General features: G+C 41.8%; 1 protein-coding gene across 1 annotated transcript in view; it reads left to right on the top strand.

The window, feature by feature from the left end:
* Positions 1 to 22,102, top strand: part of CPNE4 (copine 4) — a 572,759-nt gene that overhangs the window by 389,437 nt on the left and 161,220 nt on the right. The window contains exon 4 of the mRNA XM_079922482.1: positions 19,150 to 19,221. Coding sequence (XP_079778608.1) covers positions 19,150 to 19,221 — 72 coding nt within the window. The remainder of the gene's footprint in view (positions 1 to 19,149; positions 19,222 to 22,102) is intronic.

The following is a 22,102-nucleotide window of genomic DNA, read 5'->3' as shown; positions in this document are numbered from 1 at the left end:
CCCAGGTGATGGAGATGCTGCTGGCCACACTTTGAGAACCACTGTCAGACCACTGTCACAGAGTCTTGGGGGAGGAATGCCAATGAATCTTGGACAGTGTATCACTAGTTTTAATAACAAAAGAACAAATGTTTGGGGTAATTATCTAGAGAAACTAAGGAGGACAACAAAAAATCTGGAGAGCAGGAAAAAAAAATTGCTTCATAAAGTTTACAGTCCCACAAAGGACCATGCACATGGCTTTGAGTTTATATTCTTGGTAAGCATCTTGACTTCCAAAGTTTGTTTCTCCTATCCACTCAATATAGTTGAATGGACCTATTACCTAGACTGTTGGTTCTTCTCCTGACACAGGTGAATGTTAGCATTAGATAAGCCACAGTGACCCCTGAAAGGATGGCTGACCACAAGCTTTCAGTGACCTACGTGCATTTGGTCTCAGGCTGGGATGGACCCAATCAGTGGGGACTGGGGCTTTGATGGTGCAAAGGGTGCTATCCAAACTCAATATAAAGCCCACAGTGAGATTCCCAAGGTTGGTTTTTTGTTGCATAACATCAGTATCCTCATGGCATGAAATTGATGGCCCAGGGGAGTCAAATTTACACATTACAGCAGGCAACTCATTTTCCTTCTGCTGCTCACATGAAAAGCTTTCCCTAACTTTGCAGAATTACTGCAGGCAGAAACCACATGAGTAATGAATGATGTCATCAATAAATGTCATCATCTCAGCTGCCATGGACAGGCTGAGAAATCCTGGGAGGCAGTGCTGTTTCCATGTTGACTGTTTTGCTCATAGGCAGGTGGGATTCACACAGGGCAATTGTGGGTGAGCACACCTCAACTCTCCAAGGAGAAGAAAATTAGTTATTGCCTTTTCCTTTGCTATCTTTGTCCAGCAAATAATCTTCTTGCATTTGGGTACTAGGGAAACCCCTCTACTTCCTCTAGAGTCTCCTTTTGTACCTTTAAATCTCCTCTATGGTTTCCTAGACTGGCATCAAGAGCCCTGGGGCCTGGATCTGCCACCAAGTCCCTGTGGGATCTTGGTGATGTAGTGACCTCATCTGTAGAGGGAAGGTTTATGTATTGATTAACCTCCAAGTTCCTTCCAATTCTAATTGTTAATGATTCTCACTCATCTCTTTCCTTCCCCTTGTCTCTGAAAGTAAAGCATCCCTCCCTGCATCCTCATCCCTTTGCAGGATGTTCTCTGCCCACCTCTCCTCAACTCCCCCACCCCACCCCTTCTCTTCTCATCCAGGACTGAGCCTACCAGTCATAGATGTCATTCAGCCACAGATTGTACCTCCCGACTGAGATGCCCCCTGGGAAAGCAGCTCCTCGTGTCTACTTAATTTCAAAGATAGTTTTCAAAAGATCTATTTAGTGGCAATTAAAATGGGCCTGTGTTTACAGGCCCTGTTCCACATACATTCACAGGAATATGGTACCTCTCCTAGCTCCATATGTGTACAAGGGAGGAGGGCAAGTGACCTGAAACTGGGTGAGAATTTGCAAGGACTGACATGTTACTACTGAAAAGCAGCTCTAGGTGTTTGACCTGATCAACTCTTTAAGGGGGGCTGGTGCAGGCACTCAGCCTTCAGCCTGCCTGGCCAGGGCACCCTGGACCTGTCTACCCATATGGAGAGACACATGTGCCAGCTGGGTTTGAAGGCAGCTACTGGTACCTCTACCAGATCTACCACTTTTGCTTGTTGTCAGCCAGCCTTCATTCCAATCACTCTTCCACCCAGCAAAGAACTACTGGCTGTAAAAACCCACCCTAATCCTGTCTTCTTGGGGTTAACACAGGCTCTCTCCACCATCTGGTCCTGGCCTATTCCCAGCCTCATCTGGTTATACCTTCTCAATTATCAGCATTCTGAGTGCCTTAAACAAAAATGTCCTAGGCTTGTCTCAGCCCTTAAGCATGAGACACTACAACACTGTGAACCAAATCCTCAATATGTCAAATGACCAATTTGCTGAAGTCAAATGATCAGAAAGTCAATTCACCAAATAATATAGTAGCCCCAAATTAATTCTCTACCAAATATTTTTATTTACCAAAAATATTTTTTTAAACATATTTATGTTTTACTGCCATTATTTTAAAACCTGAGAAGATTACTGCATTTTTTTAGCTTGGCAACTTATGAAATTTAGTTACCAATTACCATACAATTTTCTGAACATCACATGTAGCCATCAGAAACTAACCTCTTCTTGGTCTTCTCTCCCAAAGGTGGGGAAAAAATATTACTAGCGCTTCAAGTACTCATTTCTTAGTAGACCAAAGGACTAGGAGGAAATATTTTTAAATGACAAGAATGAAGACATGTAGAGTGTGGGGTTATGGGTGATTTTTCGTGTCGCCTCCATGTTTTTCTATATTTTCTAAAAGGAATATATATCACCTCTATAATCAGGAAAAAGTTACTATGAATGTTAGTAAAAACATCATAATTTTTAAAAAAAATCAGGCCTGTATCCTGACTTAGAAGAACTCATATTCACATAGAAGAATATGATACCTAGTATTGTACAGATCTTAAACTTTTGAAGAACTTTAAAACATGTAAAGATGTCTAATTTGGGGAATTAGTGAGAAATGATTTTGAGTGAGGTATCTGCTGTGGCTGTGCTTTCTTTATATATATATCTATATATAGATATATACAGATAATATATATTTTTTTGAAGTATAGTTGGTTTACAATGTTGTGTTAACTTCAGGTATATAGCACGATTCAGTGTATACACACACACACACACACACACACATATATATATAATCTTTTTCAGATTCTTTTCCCTTATAAGTTATTATAAAATATTGAGTATAGTGCCCTGTGCTATGCATAGGTCCTTGTTGGTTATCTATTTTATATATAGTAGTGTGTATATGTTAATCCCAATCTCCTAATTTATCCTTCCCTCACCCCTTTCCCCTTTGGTAACCATACGTTTGTTTTCTATGTCTGAGGGTCTATTTCTGTTTTTTATATATATATATATATATATATATATAAATTTATTTATTTTGTTTATTTTTATTTTTGGCTGTATTGGGTCTTCACTGCTGCCCGCGGGCTTTCTCTAGTTACAGTGAGCGGGAGCTACTCTTTGTTGTGGTGCATGGGCTTCTCATCGTGGTGGCTTCTCTTCTTGTGGAGCACAGGCTCTAGGTGCGCGGGCTTCACTAGTTGTGGCTCGCGGACTCTAGAGCACAGGCTCAATAGTTGTGGCACACGAGCTTAGTTGCTTCACGGCATGTGAGATCTTCCCAGACCAGGGCTCGAACCTGTGTCCCCTGCATTGGCAGGTGGATTCTTAACCACTGCACCACCAGGGAAGCCCTCTATTTCTGTTTTGCAAATAAGTTCATTTGTACCTTTTTTTATTTAGATTCCACATATAAGCAATATCATATGATATTTGTCTTTCTCTGGTTTACTTCACTTAGTATGATAATCTTTAGGTCCATCCATGTTGCTGCAAATGGCATTATTTCATTCTTTCTTACAGCTGAGTAGTATTCCATTTGTATATATGTACCACATCTTCTTTATCCATCCATCTCTCAATGGACATTTAGGTTGCTTCCATGTCTTGGCTATTGTAAATAGTGCTGCTATGAACATTTAGGTGCATGTATCTTTTCAAATTAGAGTTTTCTCCAGATATATACCCAGGAGTGTGATTGCAGGATCATATGGTAATTCTATTTTTAGGGGACCTCCATACAGTTCTCCATAGTGACTGCACCAATTTATATTCCCACCAACAGTGTAAGAGGGTTCCTTTTTCTCCACACCCTCTCCAGCATTTATTATTTGTGAACTTTTTGATGATGAGGCTGTGCTTTCTGTTAGGTTTTTGAGAAAGAACTTTGCAGATGCTGCAGGTAAAGCCTTGATTCCCACCTCACTGCCCACAGGGAGGAAGTTTTCCTTGGGTAATCCGATTCTGATCCTTTGTTATACTGTTTTGATTACAGAAGATACCCCGGAGAGCTTGGAGCACTAATAACGAATAAGTTAAGGAAACTTCACTGGAACTGCAAAGAGGTTCTGACATTCCCCCAAAGTCCAGAATCTCCAGTTCAAGCCTAATTTGAGAAAGAGAATATTTTTATTTTGAATTAAACTAATGAAGTTTAAAAGGAGAAAAAACAATAACTACTTGGGTTACAAAATCATTCCCAAGAGTCTTGGTTTCAGATTCAGGGGCAAAATGAGGCCGAGTGTGAATTCATTAACTTCGTTTTGGATGGAAGGTGAGCCTTTGAGGCTCCTCTGTCCACCTGGGCAGGTCGGGCAAGGCCCAGAGTGAGCTGATTATAGTGCTCACCCACTCTTCCCTGGTGTCTGCCCACCAGGGGGCTGAGGTCAGCACACACTCCCAATGCAGTTATCAGCAACAAAGGAATGGAAATCCTCCAGACCTCTCTCCCCACAATGAGACTCGAACCAGGAAAACTAATATTACAGTGAACTTGCAGACAGGGTTCCAGTGGAATATGAAAAGCTTGAAATGGGGAGAAAGACAAAAGTCCAGCTGAGTTCAGCCAGCACAGTGCAGGAGTCAGCTCCCAACCTCTGCTTAAATACTTCCAAGGAGGGAGAATTCATCTTTGCATGTGAGGTACCCCCATAAAGATACCGTAACCTAGACTCCATTTGCCCCAGTTCACATGTGTTGTCATGGTTTAATTATTAACACTGTTCCCTTTCATTTTCAAGTGTCCCAATTAGGACAATATTTTTTACAGTCCCTTCATGATAATAAATCATTTTCATAGCTGACATTTACCAAGTGCTGATCATATGCCAGACATTTGTGAGCTTGGTGCTATCAATATCATCATCACAATTATCATCATCATCAACACCAGACCAAGATCCACACCTCCTAAGTGGCAGAGCCAAGATGCAACAACAGGCATTTGGATTCAGAGTCAGAGCACTAAGCTCTTCCTCCCTCACCCCCAGGCTGCACTATCTCTGGGATTCTGTTTCATATACCTAATAAGAAAAAGATCCATATCCCTTTACAAATGTCCCCCTACTGACTTTCTTATAAGTGCTCAGTTGAAGGGAGGAGACTGATATCTGGGGACCTTGTTGTATCCCAGGTACTGAGTTACCTGAGGCCAGTATCACCCCCACTTCTACAACCCTTTGCAGATTGGAAAAATTGGAGAGTAATTCTCCCTAAGTGCTATCACTGTAAACTGCTCAATGAGGTCAAGAAGGAAGTGACCTTTTCCACACGTTGATAAATTGACTCCTGTATCTTTCTCCCAGCTCAGGAAGACCTGTGACAGCCATCTGCAAATAGACACCTCATTTGTGAGTGTTTATCTGCAATACTCCTGGATCACAGAGTCTGAACAGCTTACAGTATTCAGGCCTCACCCTTCCATGGGCACATTATGTACCAGTTAAGGATAACAATCAGATAAAAATAACTGACATGTACTCATTCATTTATTCATTCATTCAGTGAATAAACACATCAATGCCAACAATGATAATAAAAAGCTAATATACATTTATTCACTCATTCAAATAAATATGTATGTACTCATTCATTTATTGAGCACTTACTGTAAGCCAGACACTCTTCTAGACCCTGGGGCGTCAGCTGTGAAAAAAGGGGACAAAGCCCTGTTATCATGGAGCTTACCTGTTCCTACATAAAATAATGACAGTGATAGTCCTGTGAAGGAAAATCCCAATGGGGTAAGGGATAGAGAGTGATGGGAAGGGGGTAGGTGCTCATTTAGATAGGAGTGTCTGGGAGACCCTTTATGAGCAGAGACCAGAAAAAAGTGTGGGCATGAGCCATGCAGAGAAATCCAGGAAAGCAGTCTAGGCAGAGGGCAGAGTGACTGCTGTTATATACTGCCAGACCTTATGCTGAAAACTGCACCAAACATCTCATTTCATTCTCACAGAACCCCTGAGGGGAAAGTACCATATTTCCACATTTCCTGCTAAGCACCTGAACCTTGAAGTGACTTGCTTAAGTGCAAGCCATTTTCAAGTCGGGGAGTTAAACCCAGGCCTCCTGACTCCCAGATGATGTCCCCACTGCAGCTCCTGGACACTTCTTTGCCTTGGCCTGTGGGTAACAAGCACCAGCACTTTCAACACAAGATTTAGAGGACAACTAGGAAATGACCTCTATAAAGCCTGCCTCACCCATCCTATTCTGCATGTGGTTCTGACATTTTGTAATATTATTTGTGATTACAGAAGAGACCTGAGAGGGCTTGGAGTGCTAATAATCAATAAGTTAAGAACCCTCATGGGCCCATGAGGATGGGAAGTTTAAATCTCTGTGTCCCAGAGTTCACTAATCAAGCCACAGGCAAGCAGGGATCCTTGATCTGGGCCCAGGCCTGGAGTAAGTGGGATAGGAAGGAGCACACCACAGTCAGGTGAGTGGGTTCTAAGACAGTACAGGTGCAGAACAAGACAACAGCCCCAGTGGAAATGGGACCACTCCGCGGATATTGGGCTCTGACAACTGCTGGAGGTCTTTGACCCCCAGACCCTCCCTCTGCTCTGCTGGAGGACCATGAGGCCCACATCCCAACATTGACAGATAGCTTTTAAATATTCTGGTGCATGTTATTCTAGATTTTTTTTTATGTATGCATATACATCCAGTTCTTTTTTAAAAAACAACCATCTGGTGACTTATACATGCTTTTTGTAACTTGCTTTTTTCACATAAAAAATATATCTTCCCATGTTAATGCAACCCTCTCCAACGTGTATTTGTAGACTTTTTAATGATTGCCATTCTGACTGGTGTGAGTGATACCTCATTGTAGTTTTGATTTGCATTTCTCTAGTAATTAGCGATGTTGAGCATCTTTTCATGTACCTGTTAGCCATCTATATGTCTTCTTTGGAGAAATATCTATTTGTTTAGGTCTTCTGCCCATTTATTCTATTGGGTTGTTTAGAGTTTTGTTTTGTTTTTTGATATTGAGCAGTATGAGCTGTTTGTATATTTTGGAAATTAATCCCTTGTTGCTTGCATCATTTGTAAATATTCTCTTCCATTCCATAGGTTGTCTTTTTGTTTTGTTTATGGTTTCTTTTTATTTTTAAACTTCTTTATATTGGAGCATAATTGCTTTACAATGGTGTGTTAGTTTCTGCTTTATAACAAGGTGAATCAGCTATACGTATACATATATCCCCATATCCCCTCCCTCTTGCATCTCCCTCCCATCCTACCTATCCCACCCCTCTAGGTGGTCACAAAGCACCAAGCTGATCTCCCTGTGCTATGCAGCTGCTTCCCACCAGCTATCTATTTTACATTTGGTAGTGTATATATGTCCATGTCACTCTCTCACTTCATCCCAGCTTACCCTTTCCCCTCCCCGTGTCCTCAAGTCCATTCTCTACGTCTGTGTTTTTATTCCTGTCCTGCCCCTAGGTTCTTCAGAACCTTTTTTTTCTTTTTTTAAGATTCCATATATATGTGTTAGCATACAGTATTTCTTTTTCTGACTTACTTCACTTGTTTATGGTTTATTTTGCTGTGCAAAAGTTTTTAAGTTTAATTAGGTCCCATTTGTTTATTTTTACTTTCGTTTCCATTACTCTGGGAGATGGATTCAAAAAGTATTGCTGCGAGTTATGTCAACAAGTGTCCTGCCTATGTTTTCCTCTAGGAGTTGTGTTGTATCCTGTCTTACATTTAGATCTTTAGTCCACTTTGAGCTTATTTTTGTATATGGTGTTAGAGAATGTTCTAATTTCATTCTTTTACATGAAGCTGTCCAGTTTTCCCAGCACCACTTATTGAAGAAACTATCTTTTCTCCACTGTATATTTTCACCTCCCTTATTGTAGATTAATTGACCATAAGTGCATGGGTTTACCTCTGGGCTTTCTATCCTGTTCTATTGATCTATGTGTCTGTTTCCATGCCAGTACCATAGTGTTTTGATTACTGTAACTTTGTAGTATAGTCTGAAGTCAAGGAGAGTGATTTCTCAAGCTCCATTCTTTTTTCTCAAGATTGTTTTGGCTATTCAGTGTATTTTGTGTTTCCATAAATATTTAAATTTTTTTCCAGTTCTGGGAAAAAATGTGATTGGTAATTTGATAGGAAATGCATTGAATGTAGATTACCTTGGGTAGTATAGTCATTTTAACAATATTGATTCTTCCAATCCAAGAACATGGTATATCTTTCCAACTGTGTCATGTTCAATTTCTTTCATCAGTGTCTTATAATTTCCAGAGTACAGGTCTTTTGCCCCCTTAGATAAGTTTATTCCTAAATATTTTCTTCTTTTTATGCAATGGTAAATGGGATTGTTTCCTTAATTTCTCTTTCTGATATTTCATTGTTAGTGTATGCCTTGCACTTTTAATATTCTTCCTTTTGATGCCTCCATCAGCACACAGAAAAGAAGACAGCCCCTGCCCTGAATTGGCTGTCCCCCACAGAGCATAGCCCCAGGCTGAGCATGGAGGACACAGCCTGTGATCCCTCAGGCCCTCACCCATGGGATGGAGGAGGCTGGGTCCCCACAGGGTGTGTTCAGAGGCTGCAGGTAGTGAGAAGACATTGCTGTGGTTCTCAGCCGGGGAAGGTTGCCTCACTCTCAGACCACTCCTTTCTTTCCTTCATATATTTCCTCCTCAGCTCCTGCCCTTCCATTTATCATCCACATGTTGGAAACTCCCAGCTCAGGCCTCTCTTCCATGCCCCAGATTCATGTATCCAACAGTATCTAGATACTGACTCCACTCGGATGACCACAGGCACCTCAGACTCAACAACCCCACATCAAACTCACCATGTCTTCTTGCTCTCCCTGCCCACAGCCTCCATCTGCCCCATTCAGGGAATGACAGCTCTGTCCTCCCAGATGCAGAGACCCAAAACCGAGGAGCCTTCCCGTGCACCACTCACTCACTCCCTCTGCTCCACAGCCCACCCATCAGCCTTTCCCAAAGCCCCATCAACTCAGTGTCTTAAATATCTTTACTCTCTACCTCTCTTTCCCCTCCACTGCCAGAACCCCAGTCCAAGCCAATCAATGACTATAATCATCTCTTTGTGGGAATTGATTAGATAGGAGAGAAGAGAAGAGGAAGGAGCATTTCATAAGCATCTCTGTGGGCCTGATGCTGGGATTTTGTTGCTACTCATTATGCACATGATAAACCAGTGGGGTGGATAGTATCATCACCATTTCAGAGAAGACAAAACTGAGGCTTGGAGAGGTTACCCTGCCTGGTCCTACACCATGCTCAGCATTTGGACCCTCATGTGTGACCTTTTTCTTTTTATTAATTTATTTATTTTAATTTTTTAATTGAAACATAGTTGATTAAGACTGTTGTATTAGCTTCAGTTATACAGCAAAGTGATTCATTATGTATCTATTCTTTTTCAGATTCTTTTCCCTTATAGATTATTGCAAGATATTGAATATAGTTCCCTGTGCTATACAGTAGGACTTTGTTGGTTATCTATTTTATATATAGTAGTGTGTATATATTAATCTCAAACTCCTAATTTATCCCTCCCCTCCCTTTCCCCTTCGGTAACCATAAGTTTTTTAAAAAGTTTATTTGGCTGTGTCAGGTCTTAGTTGTGGCACACAGGATCTTCATTGCGGCATGTGGGATCTTTCATTGAGGCGAGCGGGCTCTTCGTTGCAGTGTGTGGGCTTCTCTCTAGTTGTGGCATGCAGGTTCCAGAGCACATGGGCTTAGTTGCCCCGTGGCACATGGGATCTTAGTTCCCAAACCAGGGGTCAAATCTGCATCCCCTACATTGGAAGGCAGATTCTTAACCACTGGACCACCAGGGAAGTTTCCCATAAGTTTGTTTTTTGTCTGTAAGTCTATTTCTGTTTTGTAAATAAGTTCATTTGTATCAGTTTTTTAGATTCCACATATAAGTGATGTCATATGGTATTTGTCTTTCTCTGTCTGACTTGCTTCAGTTAGTATGATAATCTCTAGGTCCCTCCATGTTGCTGCAAATTACATTATTTCATTTTTTTTCATGGCTGAGTGATATTCCATTATACTCACACACACACACACACACACACACCACGTCTTCTTTATCATCATGTGTGGCTCTTACTTTACATTATGTAGCAAGAGTGAATCTAGGGGACGAGTTAAGTGGCCCCTGCAGTGGTCTGAGGGAGAGGGAATGACCCTCTGAGGTCAGCTCCCCCAGGGCGAGGAGTGAGTGTGAATCACTGCATACATCTGGCAGAGTTTAGCACAGGATCAAGTCCAGCCTCTGTCATTTATGGGAGGCAGCAGAGAGGGGATGGATTCTGGGCTGGACTGACTGGGTTCAAATCTCAACTCTGCTACTTCCTGGCTGTGGAACCTTGAGAAAGTCACCTAGCTTCTCTGTAGTGGACCTAATGGTGGCCCCCCAAAATATGTCTACATCCTCAGCCCCACAATCTGTGAATGTGACCTTATTTGGACAAAAAGTCTCTGCAGATCTAATTAAGGATCTCAAGATGAAGAGCTCATCCTGGATTATCCAGGTGGGGTAAATCCAGCGACAACTGTGCTTATAAAGGAACCACAGAGGAGGGACGCAGACAGGAGAGGGTCTCGTGGAGGAGGTGGAGTGATGCGGCCACAGGCCAGGGGACAGTGGCAGGCACCAGACACTGAAGAGACTAGATATGGAAATCACCCTTAGAGCCTCCAGAGGGAGCACGACCCCCACAGATGCCTTGATTTCAAACTCTGCCCTCTGCAGCCATGAAAGAATATGGTTCTGTTGTTTTATGTAAATTTGTGGTAATTTGTTATGGCAGCCCTAGCAAACCAATACACTCTCTATACTTCATTTTCTTATCTGTAAATGGGCATAATACTTACTCCATAGGGCTGTCATGAGAATTAAATTAACTAGTACACACAAGACACTTCAGAGCAGTAGCTGGCACACAGTAAGTGCTCTTCCTGCAGTAGTATCATGACTCTTCAGTAGCTTTATTACCTTAGTTATCTTTGAGCTTCTGGTCTCTTCACCTGTTAACAACCTAGTTAACCTAATCTAACAACCTGAAAGCTGGAATTTGCATACTTCGCTTAAAAATGGTCAGGGGCTTTCTCCCATCCTCCTCTATCCTGTGGACTATTAGTGTTTGGTTGCCAGCCTCACTGAAGACGAGTCACAGCCTGCCAAGGCAATGGTTGAAAAGCTGCCTTGTGCCCTTGACCTGACACAGTGCCCTACCCTAGGTAGCAGCTGCTTGGAGACGCAGCTCTTTCTCTTTCTCCTGATCGCCATGTGGTACAGCTTAACTGAGTGTGGGGAGGTGGCCTCTGGACCAGGTCATTTGTGATGAGGAGGCAAAGGTGCATAATTAATACACAGGCAGTCCGTAATCTCTCTCCGAAACTCTTTCCGTCCCTTACTAATGAAGTCAGAGAAAGGGTAAAAGTCTGTAATTACACTTGAAGTAATTAGAACCCTGCTTAATAGAAATCTCAAGACAGGAAGCCCAAGGAAGCAGATTACCCATCACTCCTGTCACTTGGAATCATTCTCTCTAGGCTGGTCCTTCTGTAGGTCTCCACTGGGAAGCTGAGGACCAGACTGAGTTTACATAAAACATACGTACACACGTGTGTCACCGTTCTCTCCCCCGAATGGCTGAGAAAGCTTCTTAGCTCCTACAGCTTTACCTTTAATGAAAGTCTAAATTAGCAGAACAGATTCATCTTAAAGCCCTTTTCTAGAAATCCTTTAAATCTGATCATACTGTACTGAAATTGTCAAAGTGCAATTCTTACTTTTTAGCTCAGTGCTTCTCACTTTTAATGTACATGCAGGTCACCTGGGAACCTCATCAAAATGCAGATTCTGATTCAGCAGGTCTGCGGTGGGCCCTGAAAGCCTGCATTTCTAGCAACCCAGGCCATGCTGCTGCTGCTGCTGCTGCTGCTGCTGCTGCTGCAGGGAACCAGCTAGGATGAGGAGGGGAGGACACGCGTGAGGGCAGAAGGAATAGTTCTCCATCCCACAGGTGACTTCACATCCCTCCTACCACAGCAACCATTCCAAACTTCTAATGAAGATCTTAAAAATGAATAAATTTGCCAATTGAGGGGAGAAGGTATGAGTCATCCTAGGCAAAGGGAACAGCATAAGAAAAAGCATAGCTCTTAAAGGCTATTTTTTAATGATGTTTAAAACCATTTTAAGGCTTCCCTTTATTGGTAGTGCACACAAGATGCCGAGGTTCTCAGCGGTTATCCTGTGCTCAGATAGAATTGTGGCTCCTTTCGGTCAGTGGTGGAAGCAAGATATGACCAGGATAAAGAGGAAGAGTGTCAAGGCCAGGGTCTTCAGGTATATTTATCTTGAGAGGGTCTGACTTCTATCAGGTGAAATAATATTGCCCAGCAGTCTTGGGAGGGAAATGGGAAGGTAGGGATTTCCCTAAAATCAGTCATCACTGAAGCCATCATGACATCTTTTCCTGGAACTTTGAACCTGGGCTAAGTCAGTCTATTAGTTTCCTGTGTTTACTGTTACAAATTATCACAAACTTGGTGGCTTCAAACAACACAGATTTATTCTCTCATAGTTCTGGGGGCAGAAGTCTGAAATCAAGGTGTCAGCAGGGCCGTGCTCCCTCTGGAGGCTCTAGGGGAGAATCCATTCCTTGTCATGTCAAACATCTTCAAGTATTTCTCTGCTCTGTCTTCATATTTTCATCCTTTCTGAGTGTATGTCATAAATTATATCTCCCTCTGATTCCCTCTTATAAGGACACTTGAGATTACATTTAGGGTCTACCCAAATAATCCAGGATAAATTACCTATTTTAAGATCCTTAAATTAATTATACTGTGAAGACTGGGGTTTTTTTGCCATATAAGGTAATACACACAGATTTCAGCGATTTAGGGTATGGATATATTTAGGGAGTCATTTTTTACCTACCGTAGCCAACGTTGCTAAAGTACCTAGTGTGAATCAGAGGACAACATGGCCAAGAACCTGGTCTCTGGGGATAAATTAAAAGTCTTATTTTCTGTCCCTCATATTCAGCCTGCTCCTCATACTCATATATCCCCTTGTACCTACTATTCCTTCTCCTCTTTGACTACTCAGTTATCATCCATGAGCCTTCAGGTCAGGGGCAGTTTCTTCAGAAATGCCTTACCTGACCTCCTGGATCTGGTGAGCCCCCCTCTCACGGCATGACATTACTTCTCCTTGCAGAGTTGGAATTTGACATGGGTTTTATGTGACTACATCTGGAAGGGCAATTGTGTGCCTGTCTTTGTGCCATCATTTTATTCTCAATACCCAGCACATAATAGATGCTCAATAAATATGATACTCAGTGAAGGAATGAATCCTGGCTTCAACTCTTATAAGCTATGTGTATTAACCTGTTAGGGCTGCCATAACAAAATATCACACACTAGTGTCTTAAACAATGGCAATTTTATCATAGTTCTGGAAGCTGGAATTCCAAGATCAAGGTGACAGCGGGGTTAGTTTGTGGTGAGACCTCTCCTGCTGGCTTGTAGACAGCTACCTTCTCATGGTGTCCTCACATACCCTTTCCCTGGTGTACATATTGCAGAGAGAGAGAGAGAGAGACTTCTGATGGATCTTCCTTTTTTTATAAGAATACTAGTCCTGTTGGATTAGGGTCCCACCCTTATGGCTTCATTTAACCTCAGTTATCTCCATTATAGACCCTGTCTCCAAATACAGTCACATTGTGGGTCAGCGCTTCAAGATATGAAGGGGAGGAGGGGTGGGAAGGTTCACAATTCAGTCCATAATGCTATATGACCTTAGATAAACTCAATTTCTCAAAGCCTTGCTTCCCTCATCCCAGTTGCTTGGGGCAAGAGAGAGTTTTGCTCATTAAATGACAGTAAATGAGATAATATATGTGAAATACTCAATACATTATCTGACACAGAGTTGAATTTTGGTAGTGTCGCCCAGAAGCAGACAAGGATTGGAAAGTAGATTATTTGGAAAGTGAAGGAAACACTAGAAAGGGAGTGGAGAAGTGGCAGGAAAGGGGGAGTGGCCAATAAAGCAAAGGCTCTGATGTCTAAGGATTCACCACTGGGAGTAACTGGAGCTCCATCCACTGGGAAAACTCAGCTTCTGTGCAGAACAAACACCGCAGAGTTACCCCCATCCCTGGGCTAAAGGAGCTGGGAGATTTCTGTGCCAAAGCCCATCGGTTGGTTGACTCCACCCCCAAGGGTGTTAATCCCCCCCACTTTCAGCTTACTGTTCCTGTGGACAGTGGGCACAGACTCCAGAAGAACCTGTAGGCAAAGAGATGCCAATGCTGGCTGTTGGGAGCCCACAAGAGTCAGGCCTGAGAGGACCTGGACCTGTCCCCCTCTGTTGCTACAGGAGTCATCAGGAGCCCTTGGTTGTACCCTGTAGTGATGGGAGTAGTAATTGCTAGTTTTCAGAACACCAGGGATTCTCCTTGACGAAAGGTTCTGGGGTCAAAAAAGTATAAAGAGTGCTCCTTCCATGGCTGTGCTCAGGGTGATTCACAACTAAAGCTCTGTTAATATCCTGCAGTTAAAGATGTCAAACTTTTTCTAATCGTGTGATTTCCAGACTTATCTACACAAAGACTTTTTCATACAATATTTACTTACCTTTTAATAAACGAAAGTTCTCTGACACATGCTTTGGGCATTATCAATTCTGGCTAACAGAGGTATGAATGTCAAGTATTGTAATTATGTTTTCACCTGTCCATCACTGTTATCTCAGAACAGTGCCTGGCACAGAAAAGATGTTCAATAAATGTTTGTTTTTGCAATAGAGTCTTAAAGCAATTTCCAGAAATAATCTGAAGATATTTTCAGTAAAAGAGATCTCATGAAGGACGAATGTCTAGTTCCCAAAATGACTGTTTTGAAAGTCTTTGTAAGCAAGTCCAGATGAACAAACACTTGTTGAAATATTGACCAAAATGTTTTTTATTCTCCTGGTTTTGTTCCCATTTATCTAAATGAAACAGTGGACTTCCCTGAAAATGAGGATCCCTACTGTTAGAATACCGCCCACTTCACAGGGAGAGAAGCACTTCCTCCCCAGATCCATGTGTGAATGCAGATCAGGGACTTGATGGTGCTAATGTCCCTCTGATTGGACTTTGCTAATAAGAGTGTTTCCTCCCCCTATATTTCATCCTTCCGTTGAAGTCTAAGGGTTGCAACTGTGACCCCACTGTAGGGTGAGAAGAATCAAATTAGAGGACTTCTGACAAGTGCATCCCCTTTAGCCCAGTGTTAAATGCTGCCTATTTGTTGGCCTCAGTATCAGCTGGGACAAGTGTAAGTCCTTGTCACTCTAAACCCCTCATCCTCTGACATGACCTAAGGCTGTTTTTGAGTATGTTGCAGTTGCTTCAGCTGCAACAAAGCCTGTGTGAGAAGGGAATTGGCAACAAATAGACCTTTCTCTATAGATCGCTGCTTCAGCTGGGCATCCTACTATTTTTGCTCGAAGTCCTAAGAATGGCAATGCCAATGGCAACTCATTATCAATCATTATTACAATGAAAGGTTTGAAACCTTGATTATTACTCATTCTTTGGAGCTGAGTTGGAGGCCTGGGGCTGTAGAATGTTTGTTTGAATGCCTGCTTGATTAGCCACTTATTTACCCATATGACCATTTCTTAAGAAGGAATATTTCCTGGGAAATTGCTTGTCTTTCTAGCATTTGTAAAAGGCAGGAGGTGGTATGTGGTAGCATTCTCTTCAGACCCTACAAATGGAAACGTTGGCATTTCTAAAAAAGAGTGAGAAAGACCTGGTACCATCCTTGGTCTTCCTTGAAGAAAGAGAATGTGGATCTTGGAAGACACAGTCTGTAATGACAGTCTACCAATACCTGGTAACCCAATGCATGGATCATCTCAGGGCTGACAAGGTTGTTGGGGTCACTTGGAGTTATCGGGGTAGGTAACCAATGTGGATGAAACGCAGCAACAGTGGACCAAAGTATTTCTGAGACCAGATTTATTTGGGAACAGGGTATAATGTTCCCAAATAAATCTGTTACCTTTCTTTAGAGAGATACTGACCTGGCTACTGCTTATCAGTGACCCTTGTTTTGTCATCTATTCATGTGTCTTCCCTTCCACTCCCCACTGAAAAACCCCTGGAGAGAAACCACAAAGTCTTCTAATGTCCTTTTGCTGTTTGTCTTCTGTGTTTCCTGTGTTTTGGTTTATCTCAAGTTAAAAAATAATGTCTACTTTATTCTAGGAAATGGTAGCTTTTCTAGAACAAGTGACAATCTGAGAATTGGGGGGGTGGGATAATGATTTTGCCAATAGGACTAAAAGCACTGGAACATTCTTAATGAGTAGGGTGGGAAAGGTGAGTTCAGAATTCAGAATTAACTATGGAAAGGAAAGCCAATTCCTTTATCATCTGAATTTTTTCATGTCATTTTATTGATAGTCAACTATAAATAAAAAACCTATGTTTTTAAATCATTATGCTACACTGCACTTAATCAAAGCCAGTGTCTCCAGATTAGTTCATTCTTAAGCTTTAACTTGATTATTTCTTTACCATCTTCTCCATGATTACACATTGAGGCTTAAGCACTAACATGAGATCTAGGGCTTAAAAGCAAACACATGTAGTACAAATCCAGCTGTGCACATTTTCTGAACCTGTTTTAGGAGTTCACTTACCAGTCATAATGTAACTGGAGATCAGTTTCTGGAGTCAGACCTATGTTCAAATCCCAGGCACACTCCCTCCTAGCTCTATGGCCTTAGGACAGTTACTTAAACTCCCTGTGTCTAACTTTGCTCTTCTATAAAAGGAAATTAATAATACCAAATTTGTGGGGCTGTAAAGTTAGCAACAAAATAACCACTAAGACAAAAAACTTACTGAATTTCTCCTTCCCCTCAGGGTCTATTCTCTCTCCCCCACTATATAGCCAAACTCATTGAAAGAATTTTCTTCTTGTCCATTTTCTTCCTCTGTCTCTCCTCTTCAACCTACTCCAGTCTGTTTTCTGCCCCAGACTTTGTTCTTTGCCTTCCAATTTAATGTCCCCTTCTTGTGACTCTTAACTCACTGAAGGGCATAACTCTCTGATCCAGTGATACTTTAGGATGCCTCCCACTCTCTCTGTATTCAATCCATTTCCAAATTCTGACTATTTTACACCTAACTATCTCATAAATCCAGTCTTTTCTCTCCATCTCCATAGCCACTATTACCTCTCACCTGTACTGCTGCCAGAGATTCATAAGTGGTCCACTCTCAGTCACCCCATTCATCGTCCCCACCATGGCCAGTGCATGTCACCTTTGTGACAAGTTATATTTGTTTGACCATTTGGTTTATTACTATCTCCTCCACTAAAATGTAAGCTCCATGAGGTCAGCTATTGCATCTGACTATGCTTACCACTCTATTCTTAGTGCCTAACACCAAGTTTGTTATATTTTGGGGACTAGATAATTATTTTTGGAATGAATAAGGCATCTCCCACATGATCTGTATACTTACATGGGAGTTCCCATTGCTCTCATTGATGTCATCAACATCATCATCATCACGTGGTGATTCTTTATAGAAGCACTCCTTCTTCAGGTGACAGCCAACTGAACATTAGGATCTTTATCTGCTTGGCCTAGGGAAGGTCTCTGAACTTTTTGCATTTGATGTTAGCACACTCCTAATATTTTTATTGCTCTAACACAGAGACAAAATATATAAGGATTTCAGAGAATGGGTTTATGTCCCCACTCTGCACAGTGATCTCCTTCCCTTTCTTATGTGTACTTTTACCGATTGCTGCATTAAAAATTACTGCAAAAGTTGAAAGCTTAAAAACAAACACTTATTATCTCACAACTTCTGTGTGTCAGGGGTTGGGGCAGCGTGGCTGGGTCCTCTGGACCAGGGTCTCTCACAAGGCTGCTGTCGAGGTGCAGTTATCTCAAGACTCACCTTGTGGGAGAACCTGCTCCAGGCTGTTGTGTGGCTGCTGGCTAGCCTCTGGTTCTCACTGGCTGTTGAGTGGCGACATCAATTCCTGGCCACGTGGGCTGCTCCTACAGGGCTGTTCACAACCTAGCAGCCTGCTTCCCCCAGAGCAAAGGCTCTAAGAGAGAGAATGAGAGATGATGAGCAAGAAGGAAGTCAGTGATTTTGGAACCTAATCCCTGAAGTGATATCCCATCACTTTTGTAGTATTCTGTTCATTGAAAGCAAATCACTGGATCCACCCAACACTCAAGGGGCGGGAATTACACAATGGCAAGAACACCAGGAAGCGGGGATCACTGGGGCCATCCAGATAGAAGCTGCCGCCCACAGCAGAGGACTATGCTCTCCCTCTGCTGAGAGCAGAGCACGGCTTTCACTTTAGTCTTTTAAGCCTTGTCTCCTTTGGGAATCATGGGGAATCATGGGGTGCAGGCCCATCAGAGCCTCACTGCCTTGCCACCTTTCCCTCTCAGAAAAGAAAACAAGAGGGGATGGGGCAGGTTCTGCTGAGAATAGCTCCCAGTGGAGAGGACCCCAGTTACTCCTTTTGGCTTGTCTGAGCATCAGTCTCCTCATGACTTACTTTATTGCTTCCTATTGAATATAGTAAAAATAGAACTCTAGACGTTATCGATACAGGAAGTGTATATTTAGACCTTGAGTTTCCTTCCTCCCTTCACTCCATCCTCCACTCTGCACATTTTAGTGCAGAGGTTTTAGTGCTAATTTGAGATCATTCTGAAACTTCATCTCCTTTATGTTAATGTACATATCCAACATGTTTTGTCTAATTTTAATATAAATGTCTCAGCAATGATTAAGCCACCTCCATTAGTACTGAATTATCTGTAATCCCTTACACACTCACACTTACAGCACAAGCCATAAGAGGAAAGAAGGGAATGACCTGTATTTAGGAGAGGTTTGTCGAAGAACCTTGGAAAATAAATGAACATTGATGTCATAATTTCAAGGAGAGCTGTAAGTGCAAAATTTTGTAAGGGAAATACTAAAGAGTATACCTGCAAGTATATGACTAGTATCTCCACCTTGTGTTTCCTTTTGTACAGATTGTTTCCCAGAGAAAGCTGTCCAAATCCTTGTTGAAGCACGGGAACACGGCAGGGAAATCTTCCATCACGGTGAGCCCTCCCTAAGCAGCCACCTGCGCAGGCGCCCAAAATGGAACTGGCTGGTCCGACCCAGCCACGTGGGAAGCTGACCCTCTGGATGTTGGGAGTTGAACCCACAACTGCTCAACTGTCCCAGTTGCCCTTTCTTTTTTCCATCTTTCTCCTTCCTGACAATACAATTTTGACCTTTCCATTGTACAAAAAAAGATTTGAAAGTGAGGCCATTCACTTCAACTAAGCACTTCTGTAATTAAATGTAGGTTTTAGCAGGGGACAAAGATGGAGTTATTGAGCACAGTAAGAATACAGAATTGCCTGGAGTTTTCAAGTCATCAGAGCTACCTATCCCCCCCAGCCCCCTGCCAAAAAAAGCTACCTGTCCCTGTTTCTCAGTTTCTTGAGAAAAAAAAATGCTCTAATATCATTTAGTCCAAGGTTTGGTCTGTTGCCTAAGGATGAGAGAGCCCAGCATTTAACTCTCCTCTCTAATATAATAGTTTGGAACTGCACTGTTCTATTTGGTAGCAATGTGATTATTTGAACTTAAAATTAAATAAAAGCAAATAGTCATTCCTTCCACTATCCATGTATCAAGTGCTCAGTAGTTCCATGTGGCTGGCCACTGCTATATTGAACAGTGCAGATTACAGAACATTTCTGTCATTGCAGAATGTTCTATAAGGTAATACTGGAAGTATTTATAAATAAAATATTAAATGTTCAAGTAGAACTCCAGTATTTGAAACTTTGGCATCTTGTATTAGCGCCCTTAAGAAAGATAGTCTAACCATTTAGCTGTGTGGACAAAAAATAATAGTAATAGGTAGAAAAAAGTACCAGGAGAATCTGAATTGATTGCAAGGCAGATTGTCTCGGGAGGAAAACCTCCTAAGTTCCTCTGAACATTCCTTTTTAACTAGAAAGTGACTGATTCATTTTTTAAAAATTTAAGCCATTTTTTAAAGGAAAAATTCAAAAATATTTTATTTCCACTGGTGAAAGTTTAGGACCATTCTCACAAGCACTTAGCTGAGTTTGTTGGCTTGAATATTAAATTTTAAAATGACACAGTCATGTCAGAGCTTATTCTTGACTGCCATGTTCAATCATGAACAAATGGTTCAAACGGTCTTTAAAGATGCCATTGGTGCTCTAAAAATCCATGGACCCACGGGCTCACTACCAAAGCCCACAATCCTAGATAAGACTTGGGATGGTGAACCCAGGTGTGAGATCTGCCACGGTTCTTTCGCAGGTGAACAAAAGCTCATTTTGTCACTTTTCTCTAAGACTTCTTGGGAATTTCCTTTCTCTACAAAGCCCAGAAAAACTTAATCTCCTTCCTAATTTTAAATATTTAAATACTCCTCTGTATCCTGTGTCCTTGGATCAGAACAATGGCTTCCATAACTTCTGGAAAACACTTAAAAGTATGTGCAAAATTTTCTAGGCTTTGCAAATGGAGGTCATAACTTTCATCATCTTTCCAAAGGTGTCTGTAACCACAAAATAGTTAAAGACCTCAGCTCAAGTGGAGTGTAAGAGGCATTAAGATGATATGGGACAAAAGAGAATTGAATGAAAAATGTAAATATGATGATTTCTGGTTTATCAAGTAGTTCTTCAGTTTTCACTATGTATCTGGACCCATGTTCCCTACTCTTCAGGTGCTCACACGTTTGGAAGGATCCTTCCCTCTTTAGACAACTCTTTTAGCTTTAATATTATGCATAAAATAAAAATTTCCAGAGGCTACCAATGTGTACTCAGAACAGGTGAACCCAACTCATAATGGAAAAGTTGATCTCAGATAGAATGGAGATAAAATTGAATTAAAGCTCAGTGTCTCCACATAACAAATTTGATAAGGGTGTCCACACATTACGGCCTCCGAATGCATGGTGAAGTCCTAACATGATTTAGCAGTGGTTTAACCTATATGCAGCTACATTGGGCCTTATATTTTTGTTGTTGTTGTTTTTCTACTGACTTCTTTTTTTTTAACGTCTTTATTGGAGTATAATTGCTTTACAATGGTGTGCCAGTTTCTGCTCTATAACAAAGTGAATCAGCTATACATACACATACGTCCCCATATATACTCCCCCTTGCATATCTCTCCTCCCACCCTCCCTATCCTACCCCTCTAGGTGGTCACAAAGCACCGAGCTGATCTCCCTGTGCTATGCGGCTGCCTCCCACCAGCCATCGATCTTCGCTTGGTAATGCACATATGTCCATGCCACTCTCCCACTCCTTCCCAACTTCCCCCTCCCCCTCCCCATATCCTCAAGTCCATCCTCTAGTAGGTCTGCATCTTTATTCCCGTCTGGCCCGTAGGTTCTTCTGACCGTTTTTCTTCATTTTCTTTTTAGATTCCATATATATGTGTTAGCATATGGTATTTGCTTTTCTCTTTCTGACTTACTTCGCTCTGTATGACAGTCTCCAGGTCCATCCACCTCACTACAAATAACTCAGTTTTGTTCCATTTTAAGGATGAGTAATACTCTATTGTATATATGTGCCACATCTTCTTTATCCATTCATCTGTTGATGGACACTTAGGTGGCTTCCGTGTCCTGGCTATCGTAAATAGAGCTGCACTGAACATTTTCGTACATGAATCTTTTTGAATTATAGTTTTCTCAGGGTATATGCCCAGTAGTGGGATTGCTGGGTCATATGGTAGTTCTATTTTTAGTTTTTTAAGGAATATCCATACTGTTCTCCATAGTGGCTGTATCAATTTTCTTTCCCACCAACAGTACAAGAGGGTTGCCTTTTCTCCACACCCACTCCAGCATTTATTTTGTAGAGTTTTTGAAGATGGCCATTCTGACTGGTGTGAGATGATATCTCATTGTAGTTTTGATTTTCATTTCTCTAA

This window comes from Stenella coeruleoalba, assembly GCF_951394435.1.
Source record: "Stenella coeruleoalba genome assembly, chromosome: 5".
In the NCBI taxonomy this organism is placed as follows: domain Eukaryota; kingdom Metazoa; phylum Chordata; class Mammalia; order Artiodactyla; family Delphinidae; genus Stenella; species Stenella coeruleoalba.
The sequence above is the reverse complement of the archived record's forward strand: the minus strand, read 5'-3'. Positions and strand labels throughout refer to the sequence as shown.